Source organism: Austrofundulus limnaeus, unplaced genomic scaffold, assembly GCF_001266775.1.
Source record: "Austrofundulus limnaeus strain Quisiro unplaced genomic scaffold, Austrofundulus_limnaeus-1.0 Scaffold0, whole genome shotgun sequence".
NCBI classification, from domain to species: Eukaryota; Metazoa; Chordata; class Actinopteri; order Cyprinodontiformes; family Rivulidae; genus Austrofundulus; species Austrofundulus limnaeus.
Window position 1 is genome coordinate 4,981,936 of NW_013952402.1, and position 22,671 is coordinate 5,004,606.

Sequence of the window (22,671 nt, forward strand, 5' to 3'; positions counted from 1 at the left end):
GTTTGTTGACTGACCTTTGTATTTGTTCAAATAATTGTTATGGGCAGGTTACAATATAAAAAATGTTTGTCATAATCATGTCTTCTGATTATTTGACAGTTTTACTTTTAAACTGTAAGTGTTTTTAATTTACTTATGTTAGTTATGATAGTTTAGTCATGATGTAAATCCAATAAAAAATTAAACCAAGATTTAGAATAATTATCATTTTGATCCATACAGTGGTAAAGTCTGACTGGGCCTCGTGTCGATTTATGTTCAACAAATTGGGCCTTGAGGTCAAAATTGTTAAGAACCCCTGCTCTAGTTGTACTAAGAAAAAAAATGGGATCAATTTAAATTTTACACAAGCTTCTAAGATCTAGAAAAGTATTTGCAAAACCAGAAATTTTGACCCAGTAGGACAACTACAAAAGTAGCATTTTTAAGTTCATACTCCAGGAGGCAGTATCAACAAGTTTCTGCATTTACTGATAGACTCCGCCCAGTTGTTGTGCTCCGCCCTCATGTAGGCGGGGCCAAACGCCGGGAGTCTCGTGTCTAGTCGTGGCAGCGACGGATGCAATGGCACAGTTTACCGTGAGGCTGAGCAGTATTTCTTTTCCAGGCACTTTAAAAACAACAAGGTAATGGTCTCAACCGACGAAAACCCAGTGACTCCTCCTGAAGATAGAAGAAAGAAAAAGTAAATTTATTTGTTGGGCTTTTGGTCGGTGAACGGTTGACACGTCGGCGCGTGCAAAGTTAAGTTTCCTAAAGACTTGCCAAAAACTCTCCAGAAGAGGCTGAACGGTGAGTACTCAGTCCTAAATTTATCCTTTACGCTTTGTAGAAACGTGAAAACAACTCCAAGTTTCAATTTTTATTGCATTAACTAATGAAAAATGGGCTTCAAAATTTAAAAATTCAATATTATAAAACAAAATGCGTTTTAAATGATATGCTAAATACAGTATATATCAACCATAAGGAAAACAAAAGTAATGTTTTGGTGTTCATCACATTTCAAAGTACAAGGAAGATTAGTTTACCGTGATAGTGATTAGTTTTTGATAAGGATGTGATTATTCCATTAACCCTTTAACCCACTGTCTTTCTCCAGCTGAAAGGGCACATCTGCCAGCCGTCCTGAAGAAAATGAACCCACCAGTGGCAGTGCAGATGTCAGCCACCATCAGTTAGATGTTTGTGCTTCTCGGTTGGATATCTGGTCGAAGAGGAAAGAGAGAAATCGGAGGAAAGGAGCTGCTCAGGCTGCTGGAAGATGTCTCTCTGGATGATCCTGCCTGTCAGCCTCCCAGTCCTGAGCATCACTGGGATCTGGGTTGTGTGAGTTTTTACATCTCTTCCACAATAAAATTCACTTTTTCAAGTCTTAAATAAGGATTAAAAACTTACCGGTCACGTAGAATGCAATTAGCAATGCTACGAATAATTTAAACTAAGCTTTATATAGTTTATTATCCATCCATCCATCCATTTTCTGTACACGCTTCTTCCTTTTCAGGGTCGCGTGGGTCACTGGTGCCCATTTCCAGCAGTCACAGTGCGAGGGGCGGGGTACACCCTGGACAGGTCGCAAGTCCATCACAGGGCCACACACAGAGACAAACGAGACAAACAACCATTCACTCTCTCACTCGCACCTAGGGACAATTTAGAGTTATCAATTAACCTAACAGTCATGTTTTTGGTCTGTGGGAGGAAGCCGGAGTACCCGGAGAGAACCCACGCATGCACGGAGAGAACATGCAAACTCTACCCAGAAAGGTCCCCGGACCGGGATTTTGAACCGGTGACCTTCTTGCTGAGAGGCATCAGCTCTACCAACTGTGAGCCAAACCAAAAACCAATAGACAGCTCATTGTCTCCAGAATTCAGCAGATCATTGCTGCACATTTATCCTGAATTCCTTGGAGCCATGGCAATCGGCACGTGGATTACGATCAGGGATTTTCATCTCCCTCTTAAAAGTGAGACATGTATATTTACAGTGCAGCTTTGCCATCAGCTGAATAGTATTTGAATGATACTTGGGGACAAAAGGACTATGTTTTATGAACTCTTCCCCCAGTTCTGTCATTTTCTGAGGAGGGGGAACATAATCCCTGAGGAGCAAAAAGAAAAACATATGGCGCAATTTTAAATAGAGTTCTGTTTTCAATCTGTGTTACATCAGCAGTGAGTCTTGTTGAGAAATGGCTTGTTTGTGTTTGCAAATGCAACCGTTTCAGTCATCAGAATCATTATCTGAAAGTTCAAATTTAGTGTTGTCATAGATAGGATTTTTTTGTACTTTATAGCTTTTTCAGGTGGAGCTATGCTAATATTGTACTGGCAGTCCTTTAAAACCCACGTTGCAGTTGTTTTCCAGTCTACTGGAAAGCTGAAATATGTGAAATGTTGCCTAACTCCTCTTATTTGTAGGTAAATTCTGGAAATTGTTGGGCAATAGGGGGTTCTCAGGCGGTATTTTTCCTTCAACATCTGGTGACCAATTAGAGTTCCTGCAACCTCTGTGTTGAGAAACGCTTCTGCCCACCCAAGAACCGTGACTGAGCTACGTTTGTTTGCCTTTTAATGGTTTAATTTTTAATGACAGCACAACTTTATGAGTCTATATTTGAAACAAATCAGCTGCAGCGCTGAGATGCGAGTATAATTAACAATACGCTTCCCATTTTCACTCGTATAGTTTATTCAACACCGCCCTCTTCCCGAGGCTATTTTGGCTCATCTTTTGGGAATTTTCTCTGCGCAAACCAGATTTTTCCACTGAAAGCTTTCTCTCTACTCCTTGTTTGGAAAACGCGCACACGCACGCACGCACACACACACACACAGTCTTTTTTTTTTTCATACAGCTCGCAGGCATGCAATTACACTATACAACTGCTGCTGAGCTTTGATGGAAGGCTAATTATGTAAACAAACCTATTATTACTGTGCTTCCTTCAAGCACGTGGTGCTGTTTATTTATCCACATTTATTTAACAGAACAACTTTATTTTGAGTCATCTCACAGCTACATTGATGCTATTTTAGCCTTTAACGTTGAATATACAGTGGGGAAAATAAGTATTTAGTCAGTCACCAATTGTGCAAGTTCTCCCACTTAAAAAGATGAGAGAGGCCTGTAATTGACATCATAGGTAGACCTCAACTATGAGAGACAAAATGTGAAAAAAAATTTGAGAAAATCTTTTTGTCTGACTTTTAAAGAATTTTTTGCAAATAATGGTGGAAAATAAGTATTTGGTCAATAACAAAAGTTCATCTCAATACTTTGTTGTATATCCTTTGTTGGCAATGACAGAGGTCAAACGTTTTCTGTAAGTCTTCACAAGGTTGGCACACACTGTTGCTGGTATGTTGGCCCATTCCTCCATGCAGATCTCCTCTAGAGCAGTGATGTTTTGGGGCTGTCGGCGGGCAACACGGACTTTCAACTCCCTCCAAAGGTTTTCGATGGGGTTGAGATCGGGAGACTGGCTAGGCCACTCCAGGACTTTGAAATGTTTCTTACGAAGCCACTCCTTTGTTGCCCTGGCAGTGTGCTTGGGATCATTGTCATGCTGAAAGACCCAGCCACGTTTCATCTTCATTGCCCTTGCTGATGGAAGGAGGTTTGCACCCAAAATCTCACAATACATGGCCCCATTCATTCTTTCATGTACACGGACCAGTCGTCCTGGTCCCTTTGCAGAGAAACAGCCCCAAAGCATGAAGTTGCCACCCCCATGCTTCACAGTTGGTATGGTGTTCTTTGGATGCAACTCCGCATTCACTTTCCTCCAAACACGACGAGTTGTGTTTTTACCAAATAGTTCTACTTTGGTTTCATCTGACCATATGACATTCTCCCAATACTCTTCTGGAACATCCAAATGCTCTCTAGCAAACTTCAGACGTGCCTGGATATGGACTGGCTTAAGCAGGGGGACACGTCTGGCACTGCAAGATCTGAGTCCCTGGCGTCGTAGTGTGTTGCTGATGGTAGCCTTTGTAACATTGGTCCCAGCTTTCTGCAGGTCATTCACTAGATCCCCCTTGTGGTTCTGGGATTTTTCCTCACCGTTCTTGTGATCATTTTGACCCCACGGGCTGAGATCTTGCGTGGAGCCCCAGATCGAGGGAGATTAGTAGTGGTCTTGTATGTCTTCCATTTTCTGATTATCGCTCCCACAGTAGATTTCTTCACACCAAGCTGCTTGCCTATTGCAGATTCAGTCTTCCCAGCCTGGTGCAGGTCTACAATTCGGTTTATGGTGTCCTCCGACAGCTCTTTCGTCTTCACCATAGTGGAGTTTGGAGTGTGACTGTTTGAGGTTGTGGGCAGGTGTCTTTTTATACTGTTAACAACTTCAAACAGGTGCCATTAATACAGGTAATGAGTGGGGGAAAGAGGAGCCTATTAAAAAAGAAGTTACAGGTCTGTGACAGCCAGAAATCTTGCTTGTTTGTAGGTGACCAAATACTTATTTTCCACCATTATTTGCAAAAAAATTCTTTAAAAGTCAGACAAAATGATTTTCTCAAATTTTTTTCACATTTTGTCTCTCATAGTTGAGGTCTACCTATGATGTCAATTACAGGCCTCTCTCATCTTTTTAAGTGGGAGAACTTGCACAATTGGTGACTGACTAAATACTTATTTTCCCCACTGTACGAACAAACTGCTTCTCCAAAGTTATAGGAACTTCTAGAAAAACTTTAGTTTTCTTGTTTCATCGTGATTATTATCACACTGTGCTGAAAGCTGTAGACAGATTATAATGCTTTTGTCCATGTCTATGTGTGTTTGTCTGTTAGCACAATATCTCATGGACCAGTGGAAAGATTTTAATGAAATCTTGATGACATAATCATTGGATGTAGGACTATAATTGAAAACCTTTTTAGAATAAATCCAATCCAAGATGGTTACGACAGCAAATATATTAGCCAACACAAAAATTGACCATCACTCCATCACTTCTGAAGATATTGAGCTCAAACTTGATGTGGTAGTAGCTGAGAGGCATCCCCAACACATACTTAGACCATGACATATCGCGATATAGCACGATAAAACTAACAGAGCAGGTGAAATGCATTACATGAAGTACACAAAAGGCTTTATTTTGTTTTTGTTTTTATCTCTGCAGTGTCGTCAGAGCTCAGATCCGACTGTCGTCTTCCTGACAGCCACATCACTTAGTTTTGTCACACATTTTACAACATGCAGTGATTCACAAAGTGACCAAAACCACTTGCACATTTTACAAATTACGTGTAGTGTTTGTAAAAGTGTAAAAATAGACTGGGTCAACGACAAACAAATCCCTCTCTGTGGTGGTTCTTTAAGAGAAGCTAGTTCACACGAATTGGCTTTAAATGTGTCTAAATAACAGCAGTAATTGGTAATGAGCGCAACGGCTGTTGTGTGTGTCTATGTGTAAAACTGTGTGTTTGTTGGTGACTTGTAGGCACTGTGTGTTTCTGATTGACTGTATCACTGTCTTCTAAAAACTGATTGGTGAGGATACTATGACCACAAAAAACATTCCTAATTGGCACTTACACTCTCACTGAACTATGTCTGCTTTCACAAATCAGGACAAACTGTCTCTCCGTCTGCCTCTGATCAAGCTCTATCCATCAGGCACACCAATCAGTGCCCCCCCCCCCCCCCCCCCCCCCCCCCCACATACAAACACACAGACACACACATCTTTAACTATTTCCCTGTGTATGAATGCAAAGGGTGATAAATTGACAATTGGATTTCCTTCCTGTGTGTCTTCTCGGGAGACCCGATTTAGATTTATGTCTTACTGATCGCTCAGATTTCTTTTATCACATTTGTAGTTAAATCACCTATTTTTGGTGTATGTAAAAGGACGTGTGAACCTCAACTAGTATTGTTTCACTTTGCAAGTTTAGATTGTCTAATATGCAGACACGTTGCACATTTTTCCTGTGTTGTGGTTTGGATGTTGTTGCAGCAGATGAGGGCATGCATGGACAAAGCAACCAGACAGCTCAGGTATGCACGTAACTGCAGGTGAAATAATCAACGGCCACGTGTTAAAGCCTAAAGACAGCTTTATCTTAAAGGAAGCGTCAGTCAAGACAAGTTACTTCACTGGGAGCAACAAGTCTGCACCCATAGTTCAGCCCTGTGTCACTGAGGCAGCTGAAAATTATTATTAATAGATTAGGATCAGACCTCAACACAATTTAATTTTACAAAAGAAGATGTTCCCTAGATTTGTAAGTGAAAGAGTCTTTTTACGACACCTGCTTAACCAAGTTTGTCTTATAGTAATGCATAGAATAATAGACAAACTATTCAGGAATAAACTAGTAAAAATCAATATCTGTCTTTGATTTTATTTGAACTAATGACTGTTCTGGTTCAAATCATCAATTTAAAAATACAACAAATCTGCTTTAAAAAAGCAACAACTTAGAATTGAATATTTCATCCATCTGTGGAAAAATAAACATAAATACAGTATGCCACATTCATTATAAAACAATCACCAAATCCCAGTAAGGGTCTTCTTGACTCTGACTTAATAAAGCTTCAAACTTGTGATCTGCTGGTCAGTGAACCTTCTGAGGATGCAGCTGGTCAGTGAACCTGACTAAATAAACTCCCTCAGCTGATAGTCACTGTTAGTTGTGCAGCTTTAAAACAAACCAGTCTTTGAACTCAGTTGTCAAACATCTGTCTGGTCACCTGGTCCGTCAAGATGAAGGTCAAACTGGCAGAGTTTTAATGTCACAGATTTCCTTTATTTTACAATTAATTACCTAAAAGATGGATGTGCATTTAAAAATGCACAAGCAGCTCACTGCACCACAGAAATCAGCAAATAAAGACCTAATTGTTTAACCCAGCTTATTTGTATTAATCAACTCTTAGTGTCATTCACACTGTTGTTTTTCTATTTCTCTTTAGTCTGTGCAAAATGTACAATCGAACTACCTCTGCTTGTCATTTTAGCCATTTATTTATTGAAACGTTGAGCTCGTTTAGAAGATGGGTGTATTTAATTCAGCACTAAGCATTCACATTGCACTTTCTGAACAAAAAAAAAAACAATTACCCTATTTAAAAATTGATACATACTGAGTTACTTTCTTATATTTTAAATAAAAAAGTATTAACTGATTCTCTTCCATTTTGATTAATGATTCTGTCTTCACTTTAGGTACGCCATGGCCCTGTACAACCAGCATGTCTGTCCTGTCAACAACTGGTATGTTGTTTAATCTGTTCTGTATTTTGTCTCCTAAATCTGATGATTTCGACACATTTACCAGCCACTGCCTAACAAGAACAGGGTGATATTGTTCTCTCTACAAAACAAAATGATCTAGTTTTCTACATTAGAAAATTGTAGTGTCAGGTCGGCTAAGAAGTACGCATTTGAGAAACAAAATAGCAAAATTTGCATTTTTGAACTGTGATTTGTTTACTTTGAGACTGGCTGTTTGTTGTTCAGAGCAGTTTTGCACAGTGCTACTTTTGAGAACACAGATCTGTTGATAGAATGTCTCAGTCAGGATTGAGACAGGAAACAGGATCAGAGTAATCCTGGACCAGATTTATTTGCATCATTCTTGAAAAAAAGTATTACACAGATAATAATAGTGTTTTGATGCATATTTGCTTTGTATTCTAATGCTGCAGGTTGTACAACCAATCATGTGAGGAGGAGCTGTATTTGCAGAGTGGTCCGTCTTTTTGCTGCACATTAGATAATGTACCTCTCATCAGGTAACTCCCACCCTAAGGGACCTAATGCTATCATTCTTCTGTTTTTTTTTTTTTTTTTTTTGTGTCTGCTGATTTAATGTCGGGAAAACCGTCCCATTGTTTTACACGACCTGCACACTGTTTATAAAAAAGCGAACGAGCCTGAAGGAGACTATATTCCTGTGAGCGTCTGTGTGTGCTTTCTGAAAATAGCTTTTGGCTGATCCGTCGTGTCTGCCACGGTGGCAGTTCAGAGGCACTCACTTAGCAGTGTAAACACACTCTCTTGGAGGAGTCGGCTTTTATTTGGGAGGAAATCAAGACACCTCTGATTTTATCTTTGACTTTTTCAGCCTCTAACTTCAAACAATGGCTGTCGCTCTGATTTGCATGAAAACCCGATTATCTAAGCCTAATGTGATAATCGGAACTAGGGCTGCACCAATTAATCGATTAATCGACAACTAATCAATTATTAAAATAATCGATGACTAATTTAATAATTAATCGTTTTCTTTTTTTTTGTCCTTTACTTTGTTTTTCACTCCAAACTGCTTTGACACCTTCCACTGCCACATCTGCCTTTCTGTCCTTGACACACAGGCACAGTAGTGGTAACTGGGGTAGGCCGTGGAGTCACAAGTAGGGCTGCACCGATTAGTTGAAATAATCGATGACGTCGATTATGTAAATTTGTCGACGCAGATTTTTTATTATCGATTCGCTGTATTACATAACCACCATGTGAATGTTCTTGCAATTCCATTTCGGTACCTAAAAGCATCATTGCGACCGTATTGGCATGAGAGTGGTGAGTTTTTCATGAAAATATTACAATTACAATAATATTACAATTACAGAAAATATTACAATATTAAAGAACTGTTCTTGTTAATTTGATGAAAACATTTTAAATTTCCAGTGCACTCACATCAGAATAACTTATAGATTTGTTGTTAGAATAATCGATTAATCGACAAAATAATCGTTAGATTAATCGATTAGAAAATAATCGTTTGGTACAGCACTAATTGGAACACATCAAAGCATGCAGTGGAAATTCATTCAGCTGTTCTTGATAAACAGGAAAAAAAGCACAGTAAGTGTGCTTATTAGTGTAATGAATTGTACGTTTTAATTCACATATTAAAGAATGTGTGACTCTGCAGAGGAGGCTTTGATTTTCAGCTCAGTTCAGAGACTCCAAGTTTAGATTGCCTCCTGGCTTCCTGTTGTACAAACATTTCCCATTCCTAGAAGAGAAGCCGTGTGCGGTGGGTGAAAAGTCAAAGTCTTGACAGCGGGACGTGACAGATCAAGGCTCTCCAGTTGTCCTGCACAAGCTAAACTCAAACTGTTCCAAAGAAAGCTGGAAATAGTGGTGTGTAGCGTGCACGTGCTGATTAATAATATTTATTAGGTTTATTTCTTGTCTTGTAGTAAATGTGGGACTCTTCCACCTGAGAGCTGCTTCTTCAGCCTCATCTGCAGCACTGGCTCATTTATGGGTAAGTCATAGTAAAAAAGACAGACATTATAAGATTTATTCTTCTTCTGCTACCTTTCATTTCATTTTATTTACATTTTTGATTTGTGTATTTTCTTTTCCTATTGTATAGTCATTTTTTAAGTAAATGAATACATTTTTTGAACTGAATTAAAAAATGCACCTTGCTTTGCATCCTTGAATGTGAATCAGCCCGAATAAAAGCGTGTTGTTTTTTTTTTGTCCAAAGTGTTTATAATACAAAAATGTGCACGAATGCATAATTTAGAATGAGTTTGTATTTCTTTGAATTAAGAAGGAAAAAAAAAACTGGCGTGATATACCAGATGAGAATGAGCTCTCACGCTGCTCTGCTTGTCTTCTGTGAGGCTACACGTCCTGTTGCCCAGCACTCGCTTCTGGTTCTGGCTTCCATGATCTAGTTAATGTTTCCCAGCTGTGGTTCGGACTTGTTTTCTGTGTGTGTGTGTGTGTGTGTGTGTGTGTGTGTGTGTGTGTGTGTGTGTGTGTGCGCACGCACGGACATGCTGGTTTAGCCATTACTTACGTTGGAACCATTGTAGGCTGTTTTGTATGTTTTATGCAAACTGTAGTCATTGTTAGCATGCAGACGCTTTTATGTGTTTGGATAAATCTTGCGTGGCGTGCCAAAGACTGCTACATCTCAGCGTGAAGTCTGCACAAGCAGCCGTGTGAGACCAGCGTGTTAGTCCAGTTCAATGAGTCTGTCATGGTCCATGTGTACATTATGTTCTCAGTGCTATACAAGACGGAGCAGGCTGAGTTCACACTTAACATTAATACCTGATATATTAATGTGGCATGAAGTTATGTGGTAACTAAACAGCACTGAACCACATTATCCAGCGTTGCTCAACTTTGATCAAGGTTCGTGTCAGAATAAGCCTGAATATAAGCCTGTCATTGCTTTACGTTACACCATCTTTGCTTGCTATTATGACAATATGCATTATAACCATGAGAATGTCGGGTAGGATTACTTCCACTTCTGTTACACATAGATACTGGTAAACATTCTCAGCAAACTTCACAGGTTCCTCATATAATTTCCTTTTTGAAAGCAACAGAAATATTTTGTAAACTCATGAACCTTAGAAGTTCAAAGTAGAGGTGAGTTAAAAGTGAAGACCCTCTAATGGACAGAAAACTGCCGTTACCAGTAGATATGAGCAAACAGAGTAATAGCAGTGTGAATTTGTTCATAGACCATCAGAAGTGGGTAAAAAGTCAACAATGCGCCAAGTATTTGTCTATAAACATGTTAAAAAAATTTTACCAGCAAGCTAACTAGGTTGAACACAGTAACTTTTATCAGTTTTTGCCAAAGTTTAAACTCTTGTGGTCAGAAAAATAAACAAACTCACAGCAGGGGTGTTAAATAAACCATGATGTCTACTACCCTGATTCCAGACAGGGAACATGATATGAATAATATCAATAAAAAGTCAACACAATAAAATTAGAGGAGTACAAAATCATTACATAAACAAAAAGTTTACTTTCAAATAAACGCATCCAGAAACACTGAATTAAAATAAAATAAATGGCCAGTAAGGTTCAAATAAAACCTAAGCTAAAAGTACAGAAATTGTTTTATTTTAATTTTTTTTTATTTATTTAGGTGTACCAGAGCTTCAGCTCTTTGTTTCTCTCCAAGTTCTTACTTCTTCCTACCCCATTTTGAGCATGATATGTTAACTGAAACAAAAATCTGTATTTTTTCCTTCTTTTTTCTTTTTTTTGCACTTCTTGTTACTGTGCACTATTTTATTTTTATATTGTATCATGTTCAAATAAATTTCATTTCATTTCTCTTCTTCAGTTTTTTCAACATAATGCAACTTGTTAGTTTAATATGAAGGTAAAACAGTAACTTCAGAAGCACCTACAGTTGATTGTGCAACTTCTTGTCTCAAACAGCAGCAACTGCAGCCACAGTGATGTAAAAGATTAGCTTTTTCCTGGGTTTCACTACTTATCAGAGTAGTGAAATTTAACTGCAACAAGTAAAATGCTGACTGTTAAATTAGGTAAGTGCTTGGCACAGTCATATGAATTGTTGTGTTAAAATTATTGAAATTTGTGGGAAAATTGTTATTCTAAATCCTTGAGGGATAAATGATTGTAGACGGAGATGTGATGGACTGGAATCCTGTCCGCACCGTGCACTAATATTTACCCAACGTCAGCTTAAACAACCAGTCTTTGTACAGAACCCCTATTTTTTTTAAATCCACCATGTGAGACGGTTAAGAAACAGAAGAGTCTTCTTGTATCTGATTAAGCTAAAATTGATCAATCATCATGGAGCCTTGCAAAGATGTGCGATCATTTTTTTGCAGATCATCTTAAAACCTCTGATCCACAACGTTTTTCAGCTGCACTTCTTAGTCTCAGATTAATTTAAGTCTAATAGGATCCACGAGTATTAACTGGATCAGTAATTATCACTGCTAATGGTTTGAATTGTCTTCAGGTTTTTTTGGTTACATAAACAGCTGATTTTCTCTTCATTTGTATTCCACATTTAATTAGTCTGTACATGGGATTATGTTAATACTGGTCGTAAAGCAAGTCGTTAAGTCTCTACAGTAGTAGGCCACGGCGGTGTGGTATGCAGTGCTACAACAGCTTAGCTTGTTAGCCATTTGATTTATGCTTTCCTTGGAAGAATGTGCCAGCTACAGTTGGCTTTGGGTCAGGCTCACATGAATCTGGAATGATGGGATAGAATAGTCTTTATTGTTATTGCATAAGCCTGTACAAAGAAATTGAACATAGAAAGACATACAGTATATGCATTATATACAGAATATATAGAGACAAAATGAATAATATAAGTAGTTATTGCACTTAGGATGTTTGGCTGGTGTTCAGAGTCTGCATGGCCCATGGGAAGAAAGAGTCTGTTGGTGCAACTCAATGCTTTTGAACCTTCTGTCGGAGGACAGCAGGCTGAGCAGGTGGTGACCAGGATGAAGGTGGTCTTTAAAGATCCTCTTTGCCCGGGAGAGAAAGCAGCTGCTGGCATTATTGTCGAGGGGACAACCAGTTATTTTCTCAGCAGCTTCTTCTTGTAAGCAGAGGTGGAGCCGGGAGTGCCTGGACTTAGCCAGTCATCCAGGGCTTCTGGTTTAGGTAAATCCAGATGTTCTGACATAGCATAGGGTGGAGTCAGTGAAGCCATAGCAGTCAGTGTTTGCAAAGCAGTCCTGCAGCTGAGAGCAGCCTCCAGCCAGGAGAATCACAGAATCACCTCCTGTTAATCCTACCTGTTTAATTTCTGATCCAGTGTTTAAAAAATGCTTGTATTCTTTTTTCTGCATACTCCTGTGTGTGGAGAAATTGCACGTTTGAGTAAAAACAAAAATCCCCTTTTGGGGAAATAGCAGGGGAGTAAGTTGTGGCTTTCTGCAGAAACAAGCACGTACGTAGATGCTAGTTTTTGTAACTGTTCTTGCAACATTATATTTATATACACCTCACTGAAACACAACTTTACATGGAACAGTTCGTTTGTGTATGCAACCGTGTTTGTAGCAGAACTGCACTTCCTGCCGGGGCTTCCTGACTTCAGGGTGCAGGAGTAATAGCTGGAGAGGGCAGCTGTAAAAGGTTAATGAAGGTAGTGAAGTGTTGGCGTGTCGTGTTTATGTGAAATATTCCTGTTGTTGTGCTGACAGGAAGCAGGCGCTTCTGACTTTCTGAGGCCAGGTGGAGGTCAGCTTCACTGCTTACTCATCATAAACTGCTGGTTGTGGAGCACTGCGTGTACCCTCAATGAAAAATATAAAATAGCCCATTCAGATGTGCTTTTGGCGTACTCAGTCAAAATAAAAGATAAGTGGGGAAAAACAATAGTTTTACCCATGAGGGGAAATTGAAAACGTTTATTATCTTTATCCGTCAGGCTCAGCTTTTATCATACTGTAATTGACAAATCTAATCAAGTTTAAACATGCCCATTTGTTACGATGGGAAGAAGAAAATCTTACAATATCAAAAGATAAAACAAAATAAATCAATAAAACATCCAGTCCACTTCATGGAGACTTACCTACTATAATTTATTAAAATAAACTGCACTTCCCTCAGCAATACAGTATGTTCTTCATTATAAAAAATTGCTGGAACGAAACGTCAGGATTGTTTCCGAGCCCGGAGTTGCAGTTTTTTTTTCCACGATTGGAGCTGAAATCACTTTTCTGAGATTGATCGTCATGCAGAGCAGAGGGAAGCTCACATAAACTCAGACACAATGAATGACAGGTCTTAAAAAGAAACAAAAAAAGTATTTAAAGAAAATTAGTTTCACCAAGATGCTTTGTACATAACATTTTTTTAGTTTCCTATTTATATATTGCACATTCTAACAGCTTTCAGTTGTAAAAGAAAACATTACATATAGAAACAGGTTGCAATAATTCATTATTCTGTATCCACTTATTTCACCTAAAATGTGTACCAATGTAAATGCGACGTTGTAAATTACTGTGAGATGTTTTACTTGTACCATCGGAGACAAAAATTGAGCTATGAGGAAATCCTCTCAGTTAATAAATTGTGTCCTAAGTTGATATAAACTGCATTCTCAGGTTTGCAAACAGTTCCTTTGGAATTATAAACTCTGCTCCTGGATTAGTAAACAGGCTTGAAGACTCGAGCATTAAAGTTTTAGTAAAGCTGAACTTTTTCTGGAGACTAATGCTAACGTTTCTAACCCCACAGGTTTGTCCCGTCTTCTTATCTTTTCCATCCAGTTTTGTATTTGTAACTTGGTCGACATTTTCCTGATCAAAAAGGCCAAACATTATTTGTTCTAGTGTTTGCAGTAAAATCATTTATTGTTTGAAACGTGAGTAAATCATTTGTTTAGCTGCTGCACATGAGTGACGCCGGAGTGAATAATTGATCGTTTGTACAGACGTCGTGGCCAAGTTATGAAATGTGTTTTCATTCAGATGCTGACTTACAGCCACAACATTTCTAAATGATGACTGGTCAAGACAAAGTCTTACAAAGCTGGGGAAGTCTAGACTTTCTTAAGGCCTGCTTTTACATAAAGAAGATGACAGGTGTAATTCAACAGTTTAGTCTGTGACATGATGTATAAGCTTCAGGTCGAGCCACAAGGGGCTCCTTGTCTCCTTTAATTCCCTCTTTTCCACTTGTCTTCGGTTTCCCGCTTTTACCGAAAGCAGTCAGCTCTCATCAAGCAGTGGTCACAAAGAGCCAACAAAGACAAACCAGGCAGGGGTCAGCACCTCCGAGCGCCAACAATGGAGCCAGTCAGACTCCATTAGCACATCGTTTCTCATCTGTCCCACATACTGTACTTTGATTCCATTCAGCTTTTCATCTGCAGAGAAATTTCAGTGCCCACTTTCCCGCCATTTCCTACTCATTATTTATTTAATCCAACACAAGTCTCCTTGTAAATCTCAACTTTCCAGTAATTCATGCAATCATTATTTTTTTTTTACCCACCACTAAATTGAAGCCAGGCTCTTCCAAAACAAGCAAGACGATGATTTCCCTGACTTTTCCTCTGGACATTTTTCTCCGAGCAGGATAGATGTTGCATTGTAGCATGGTGTTAACCCAGGTGGCTGTTGTGTTTTGATTTATTTATTTTTTTCTTTCTGCAGTTATGGTGATCGTGCTGCTGCGCTACGCCCACGTTATTGAGAAGCACCAAAACTGTGTCCTCAACATGGCGAGTCTGTCCACAGGCTGGATCTGTTCCGCTGGACTCATCATGGTGGGAAACTTCCAGGTGGGAAAAAATTATTAAAAGAAATGATTAAGGTGCATTCATGATAACGGTAAAAAAATAATAATAAAAGATGACGAGGAACCCTGATCCTCATACAATCTTTAAAATCAGTTGATGCTCAGACTAAATGTTGGGAATGATTCTCACCTACTACCACACCAAATTTTAACTCAGTATCTGTAAAATTAAACGTTAAAACCATATTTTTGTTTTCTAAGTGTAATTACTTATGACGGCCATCTTGAATCAGGACTCCAAAAGTTAATGCCAAACACAAAGTTCTTGCACCGTTTGTTTCTGCTCGCTTTTTTAGCTGTGGAATCCTCTTATCGAAAGGTGATAACGAGTTTCTTTGGCTCAGTTCCTTTTTTCTTCTTTCATATTTTGTAGAAAATCTTCAAGGTTTGTTGATTTCTTTCTCTGTTCTCAAAGACAAAACACGGCAATGTTCTTTTTTCCAGTGAGTTTAAATGTTAAAACCTTCAAGTGCAGAAACTCAACCAGATTTCCTTCTATGCACAACTTTTCTGGGAAAGAATTTCTTGACGTTTAAATATTTGGAGCCCTGGCTGTGCGCCTAGACTGTGTGTGTGTTTGTGTGTTAATTGTGTTGAGGGGACAGAAATCTGTTTACACGGTCACATTTTTGGGGGTCTGATTTCGATTACCGGGGAGCTCCAAAGCATACATCTTTAATGCAAATGAGTTCATCTTAAAGTGTTTAAGAACAGAGTAAAATGTGGGGTTATATAAATTGTGGTTTGGTGTAACTGTTTAAGAAAGCCCAGCTCGAGTAAATGCTTTTGATTGAAATATTTCATTTAAATAAAGATGCTTTGGCTTCGTGGTTAAGACTCCAAGTGTTGTTCTGACAAGTGGAGGACTAAGGGAGTGACTTGAGAGATTAAACAGACACAGTTTGGTTTCATTTTTGTTGTCGTTTGTTTGCCTTGCTGGTTTTGTCCTTCAGCTTTTGAGATTGTGAAATAACTGACAGCTCCTGAGAAAAACTGAAAGAACTCATGACTCATGTGGCTCAATTTTTTTAAAACATTTTTATTGTTAATCCTAAAATAAATCTAAGTTAAAAGTTTTTAAAACAATTTAAAACGTGTTTTTCTTGGATTGTACCCATGGAATATTTGAGTTTTTGAGAAGAACATTTGGTGAAATTAGATTTTTTTTTCATCCTTTTTGTTTTGCCTTGATTGTGATTGCCTGTGTGTGTTCATTTGCTGTGTTAGCAAAATATCTCAAACCACTTGACAGATCCATCCATCCATTTTCTGTACACRCTTTTTCCTTTTCAGGGTCGCGTGGGTCACTGGTGCCCATATCCAGCAGTCACAGTGCGAGGGGCGGGATACACCCTGGACAGGTTGCAAGTCCATCACAGGGCCACATATAGAGACAAACGAGACAAACAACCATTCACTCTCTCACTCACACCCAGGGACAATTTAGAGTTATCAATTAACCTAACAGTCATGTTTTTGGTCTGTGGGAGGAAGCCGGAGTACCCGGAGAGAACCCACGCATGCACGGAGAGAACATGCAACCTCTAAGGTCCCCGGACCAGGATTTGAACCGGTGACCTTCTTGCTGAGAGGCATCAGCTCTACCAACTGAGCCACCGTGCCGCCACTTGACAGATCTTGATGAAATTTTCAAGAAGAAACGCTTTGATGTGCATTTACAATTAATTCGTTTTTGGAGTCAACCTGATTCAAGATGGCCGCTGATGCTAACTAATAACAAACAAAACTGGCTAAAGCTCAGTCAATTTTACAGATATTGAGCTAAAATTTGGTGTGGTAGTAGCTGAGAGTCCTCTCCAACATGTACTCTGACTGCAAACCAATCATGAAAGATTTTCTATTTAAACCTTGCACTGCAGCAGGCATGGTGCTTTCCTTTAAGGAATGCTGGTTTAACTTCATAATAAGTCCAAACTCGGGTGTTTTTAAGTATTTGGTTGAATTACTGTTTTTATCTTTGCTTATAATTTACGTTCAAAGTATTTTTGGTATTTCTCAGATTGAGCAAAAGCTGCAGTCGTTGGAGGAAAAATTTTGTAGGACCTTTTAGAAATATTACTCAAGTGCTTTTAAAGATTACAAGAAAATCTAGCGTCTCGAATCTTAAACTAAAAAAAGTAATAATAAGAAATGATTCAGAGTGTTTCCACGGAAATGAGGATAAAGAATTGTTATACAGGTGTGGGACAGATGTGCAGAGGTAGGAGATGGCATTAGAGTCAAACGGTTTCATCTTTACTTTTTTCCCGGTTCTCCTGCACGGCCTCAGTGCTGCACAACTGGGAGGAATCTACGCAAAGAGCCAGGGGGAAGTGAATCATCAAGTTTGGCCGTGCAAGGAGAGGAGCTGGGCAGACTGGGTGTATGCAGAACAGGACCCTCTGCAACCAATCGCCACCCTGATCCTTGCTGCCCGTTCTCAGATTTCGTTTTCCTACAGTCCGGGAAGGGATGCATACAAAAGTGAAATGCATAAATTACCTTAAAAAAAAAACAACAACAGACTCCTTTAAAAAATGAAGCAAATCTGAGATCTTAGAAACATATTTCTATTGTCAGCTATTGCCAACAAGCTAAAGCAAAACATGTCTTCTAAACTAAACCTAAATCCATCAGATCAAAGTGAATGAAAACATCAGATAAACAAACTGAAACTCTTTTCTAAACGACTTCAGTTTGTACACGTGTGTTATGTAAGACGCTGGCAGCACATCAGTAAGTCTGGCCACCAGGACCTTTCCTGTAAGGGAATCTGATGATTTGGAAAAAGAAGCACATTACTGCTTCACGGAGATTCTTGAATGTCGCTCTGCTTAAGTTAAAACTTCAGGAATAATTTGAATTTTTTTGTGAGCATCTATTCTTTCACGACACATCAGTTTTACCATTCTTTTTTATATTTGTGTCAGCGTTTCAACCCATTTCTCTCTCTCCACCTTCCATTGTGTGTGTCTACAAATGAAAAGCTGCATAAAATAGAGAATGAAACATTTCCATGGCACTTTAAACACATCACTGAGCCAGCATGCAATGACTCTGGTTTATTAGGAAACACAAATAATCCATCAGTAGAGCTCAGACTGATCAGTTATTTTTAAATCCTCCTGATATTGGTGAATGTCATTTAAACTAAAAATTAAAGTTTTGGGTTTTACGTGCAGATTGATAATCCGTACTTTTTACTTCGACTTATCTAGAAATGTAACTTTGTTACCTCAGGGATTTGACTACGGCACAAGAATGTTCAGTATGCACTAGCCGGGTCAGCAGACAAAAATGGCTTTGGACGTAAAACTTGGTAACTTCTCAGCTGTTGTACTAATGAGCCCCTGGAATTACAGTTTGTGGAGCAGTGGGACGTAGTTACTCCACATATCCTTTAATCTTCAGGCGCTGGGCAGGAAAAGCTATTCTCTTTTCATCCGCCTAAATTAGGAGGGTTGTAAAATTCCCGCTAATGCTTCATTGAATTGCTTATCTGTTCTGATCGGTACGTCGGAGGTCTGTGCGTGGGACCCTTCAGTGTGAGCTGTGGTCACATGCTCCTGAGCTGCTCTTTTGTGTATTGTTTCTTATTGTAACCGGCAGAGTAATAGGAGGTTGTGTTTTTGCTGCTGGCCTTTTAGAATGTTTTTATACACCCATCCTAAAATTGAACGCATTATGTTAAGATGATGTCCATCTGTGTGACCCCTTTGTTAAAACCTGGACTCTGCTCCAGCTTGACATCAGAAAACTCAAACCCTTTGTTCCTTAGATTGTACCTATCTGTCCATCAATACGACATGACACAGGAAGTTGTCCAAAAATCTCTATAAATGTAGTTTTTAGTAAACCACTTCCTCCAATGAAATCTACTACTATGATCATAAAATGGTTTGGATCGGCTGGTTGTCATCAACAAGTAAGTTCACATTGTAACTGATAGCTGCAGTTTCAGGTTCCTATGTTTGTTAGAACATGGACGTCATTATCAATAAAACCGAGCTTTCACGTTCAATTTTCACTGTCATGTATAATAATAATAGACACATGCAGTCAGGATTGCTGTGAGAGAATTTGATTTTTAGATTTTGAGAACTCTGATCAAGACAGATGGGTGTTTTGTGTACTGTGTACTCTTGTTCTCTTTTTCAGTTTTGTTACTGAGTATAATCACAACTCTGTATGATCTGACCAGGTGTCATGATTTTTACCATGCCGTAACACCGTCTTATCCTCCTCACCTGACAGGTGGATAATGCCAAAGTTCTCCACTATGTCGGAGCGGGCATCGCCTTCCCCACCAGTATGCTGTTTGTGTGCCTGCAGTCGGCGCTGACCTACCGACTGGCTAAGACCCAGGGGGAGTACTACGCGGCCCACCTCCGGCTCTGCATGACCCTGCTGGCCTTCGTAGCCTTGGTGCTCAGTATCCTCTTAAGCAGCTGGCAGTAGTTTGTTTATTTTAGGGGGAGGTTAAAGTGTTTCCTGCAGTGTTTTTGTAATGGGATCAATACAAGATGTGCAATCAGGCAGATATGCTCTGTGGTTAGTAGTTTGCATTCATCATCATGAGTACAAATATGTGTGGGACTTTAAATGATTTTTTTTTCGTCAGGGTGGAATAATTTACATACGACTTCAACGGTTTTTAGAAAACAAGAATTGCGATTACAAACATCCATATATACTGTACATACACCCTACTAATGTTTGACTTAATGATTCTTAGTAAGTTGCACACACTTTTTGCAGCCACCAACAAGCTTCTCTGCTTCATTCTCAACGATTCTAGATATTCTACAAATTGTTTAAATGTTATGTTGTTTAATCATTCCACTTCGGTCTAAGAAAAGCTCATTAATATTAATATGACATTTATGCCCACGATGAGTGTATGTAAACTCCTGATTGCAGCTGCGACATTGTTGTGAAGATAAATTTTCTTTGTGAAATCCAGACAAAAACACCAGGAGGTTTTTGTGTTTGCACCGAGACTTCAAGCTGCTTTCCTTAACCGTGGTTTTCAGGCGGCGTGTTTTTCTGCCAGGAGAGCTTCGCCCTGCAGCACGCCTCGGCCATCTTCGAGTGGGTGTTCTGCGTCATCATCATGCTGTTTTACGGGACGTTTGCCTTTGAGTTTGCCAGCATGTCGGGCGACACCATGGCAGTGCTGGCCCGAGGCGGGTCCCGCGGACTTGCTGGGAGAGAACATAAAGTGGACGCTCTCGGTGGACTTGTTCAACACTCGCAGCCACACCTGCACCAACCCGAAAGCATGTCCATACTGTAAGGATCTGCCGCTTCTTCAGCTTTAATTCTCTCCAACTCTGGATGTTGAATGAGTTTAATTATTCGACACCTTTGAGTAACGGACGGGCCGGTGCAGCAGCTGTTCACAGCAGGATTTGTGTCTTAAAAAGAAAAAAAAACTTGCTTGCATTTTGCACACTAACCAAGCGTGACACCAAATCTACAGACTGAGTCGTGACGTCAGTGACCAGCATCAGAGGAGTATTTTGTTCTTCATCCCTTGATGTTCTGGACTGGCACGGATTGTGGCGTTGATGCTTTTTTTTGTCTGCACAGAGGTGAGGCTGCTGGACAGCCCAGCTGACAGTATTACAGTAGAGATACAGAAACAACAACAAAAACAGGCCAATGTTTGGCATTTAACAATCAGCTACACCTCAGTTAAGCAATATCCAGTCGAAAATAACATCCCAACTACTCGTGACATCTTATCTGCCTTCAAGCCAAAGATCAGGGGACTGAATGAATCCAGAATGTTACTCAGGAGTCGACCGACCAAGGCGAAATTATTACTTTTTCTTGTGAAAATGAAGATACAATGGTGGCTCTTTGGTGCTCCACTGGGTGTATTTTATAATCAGAATCCAGTATGTGCTGTTTATTTTTGGCCTGTAGCTTCACATCTGCAATGTTTCCCGAAGTTACCCAGAATGCTCGTAATGCGTGATATTCTTGTCGTATTTATTTCTAACAGTATACAGAGTATACACCGGGTGCCTTTTAAAGGTTAACTGTAAGATCCAATGCTGGAAAGAAAAAAAAGTGTTTTTCCTGCTTAGCGTAAGAAACAACACAAGACTGATGTTGACCCTAAAGTGATATTGGCTTTAACTTCCTGTGTGTGGCAGAATAAGAGGCCAAACAAGCCAATTCAAGCCAGGGCGCCGGCTTTATTGAGTTTAGGGACGAGTGCTTCTTGGTTTAGCTGCTTGTTTTCTTTTTAAAGCCCTGAAAACTACCAAGTGTTCTGCACATGGAGCTGAGACTGTAACCGAAGACATGACTTGAGACTTCTTTATTTTGTGCCAAGTACTAGTTTGTCTGTGCTTCATCACAAAAAAGCTTTCATACCATCATCTTCTCATCTCTTTGGCTTTATTATCTACTGTTTTAAAGCAATAAGATGAGGCGTAGGATCATAATGTTACCAGGAATACAAACGGAGAGAAATGTTGTTAGTTGTTGGGGAAAAAACAAAGTTTGTGTTGTCACCACTCCCTTAATTCCCATTGTGCCACATGTTTTTGGGCCGAGGGTTGCCAGAGTTTTAAGTGCAAGGGAACTTTTAATATCCCGTTACACAATTTGTTCCTGAAGGTTTGACATGTACTAAAGCTGGATGTAAACTTGTCAACAAGGTGGAGCAAAAGTTTGAGGCAGAAACGGCAGCAGCTCTGATGGCCTGCCGCCCTCTGCTGGTCAAACAGCCTCAATGCAAGCTTTAAAATCCGATTTTACACTGAAGTTCGTTTCACATGAAGTTTTTTGTTGAAGTTGCTCATTCTTTCGTGCGCACAGTTCCAATTCTTCATTTCAGTTCAGTGCTTTAAGTCATTCCTCCGTACACTACTTTCACAAAACTTATTCTCCTAAAAGGTCAGTATATTCAGAACGTTAAGCCATGTGATGGTGCTTCCTGTGCTGCTCCGACAAGAAACTTTTTGTCATTTCTCAGTGTTTACTAAAAGCACTTCATTTGATATTTTTTAATGTCTCATAAAACACTAGTCAAGATTCCAGTCCTTATTTCACGTCAGTATCTTATGACCTCTTATGTCTTTTTGATCTTTGCACTCAGGAAACTTGTTCAACACCAGCTGTATTTTTAATTCAAACCAGGAAGAAATCGCCTGTTCTTTTTGTGTAGTGTAGATGCATCAGCTTTTTCACTTGTAGGACTGATTTTAGTTGTGATATCAAAAAAAAAAAATCCTGTAATAACAGCTTATAAAATTCCTTGTGCTGCTCATGCAAACATAGTGAAACGCTTGCAAAAACTTCAGCTTCATGCAATCAGCGCATCAATAAGAGCATTTAGACAAACTAACCAGCAGCTGTAAATCAATCAAAAAAAAAAAAGGTCAGTTTTTGGGACATTTATGCCAAATTTGTTATGTTTTAATTGCAAAAAATGCTTATTGTGCCTTATGTTTTATAGTGATAACCAAACAGGTGTAGGTTGTAAATTCTGCTGTTTTGATGCAAAGTCAAATGATTGTATGCAGACTATACGTTCTAATGTTCTATAATAAAAAAATAAAGAATTGAATGGGTGCTTTGCTTA

General features: G+C 39.3%; 1 protein-coding gene across 1 annotated transcript; it reads left to right on the plus strand.

Moving 5' to 3' along the window:
• Positions 1 to 1,109: 1,109 nt before the first annotated feature.
• Positions 1,110 to 22,660, plus strand: zgc:154058 (Transmembrane protein 150A-like; the record flags this gene model as incomplete). The annotated part of the gene is given in 7 exon segments (XM_014026569.1): positions 1,110 to 1,329; positions 7,203 to 7,250; positions 7,685 to 7,771; positions 9,191 to 9,258; positions 14,927 to 15,054; positions 19,326 to 19,503; positions 20,105 to 22,660. Coding segments are annotated over 7 exon segments (837 nt in total). The 3' UTR covers positions 20,368 to 22,660.
• Positions 22,661 to 22,671: the final 11 nt, after the last annotated feature.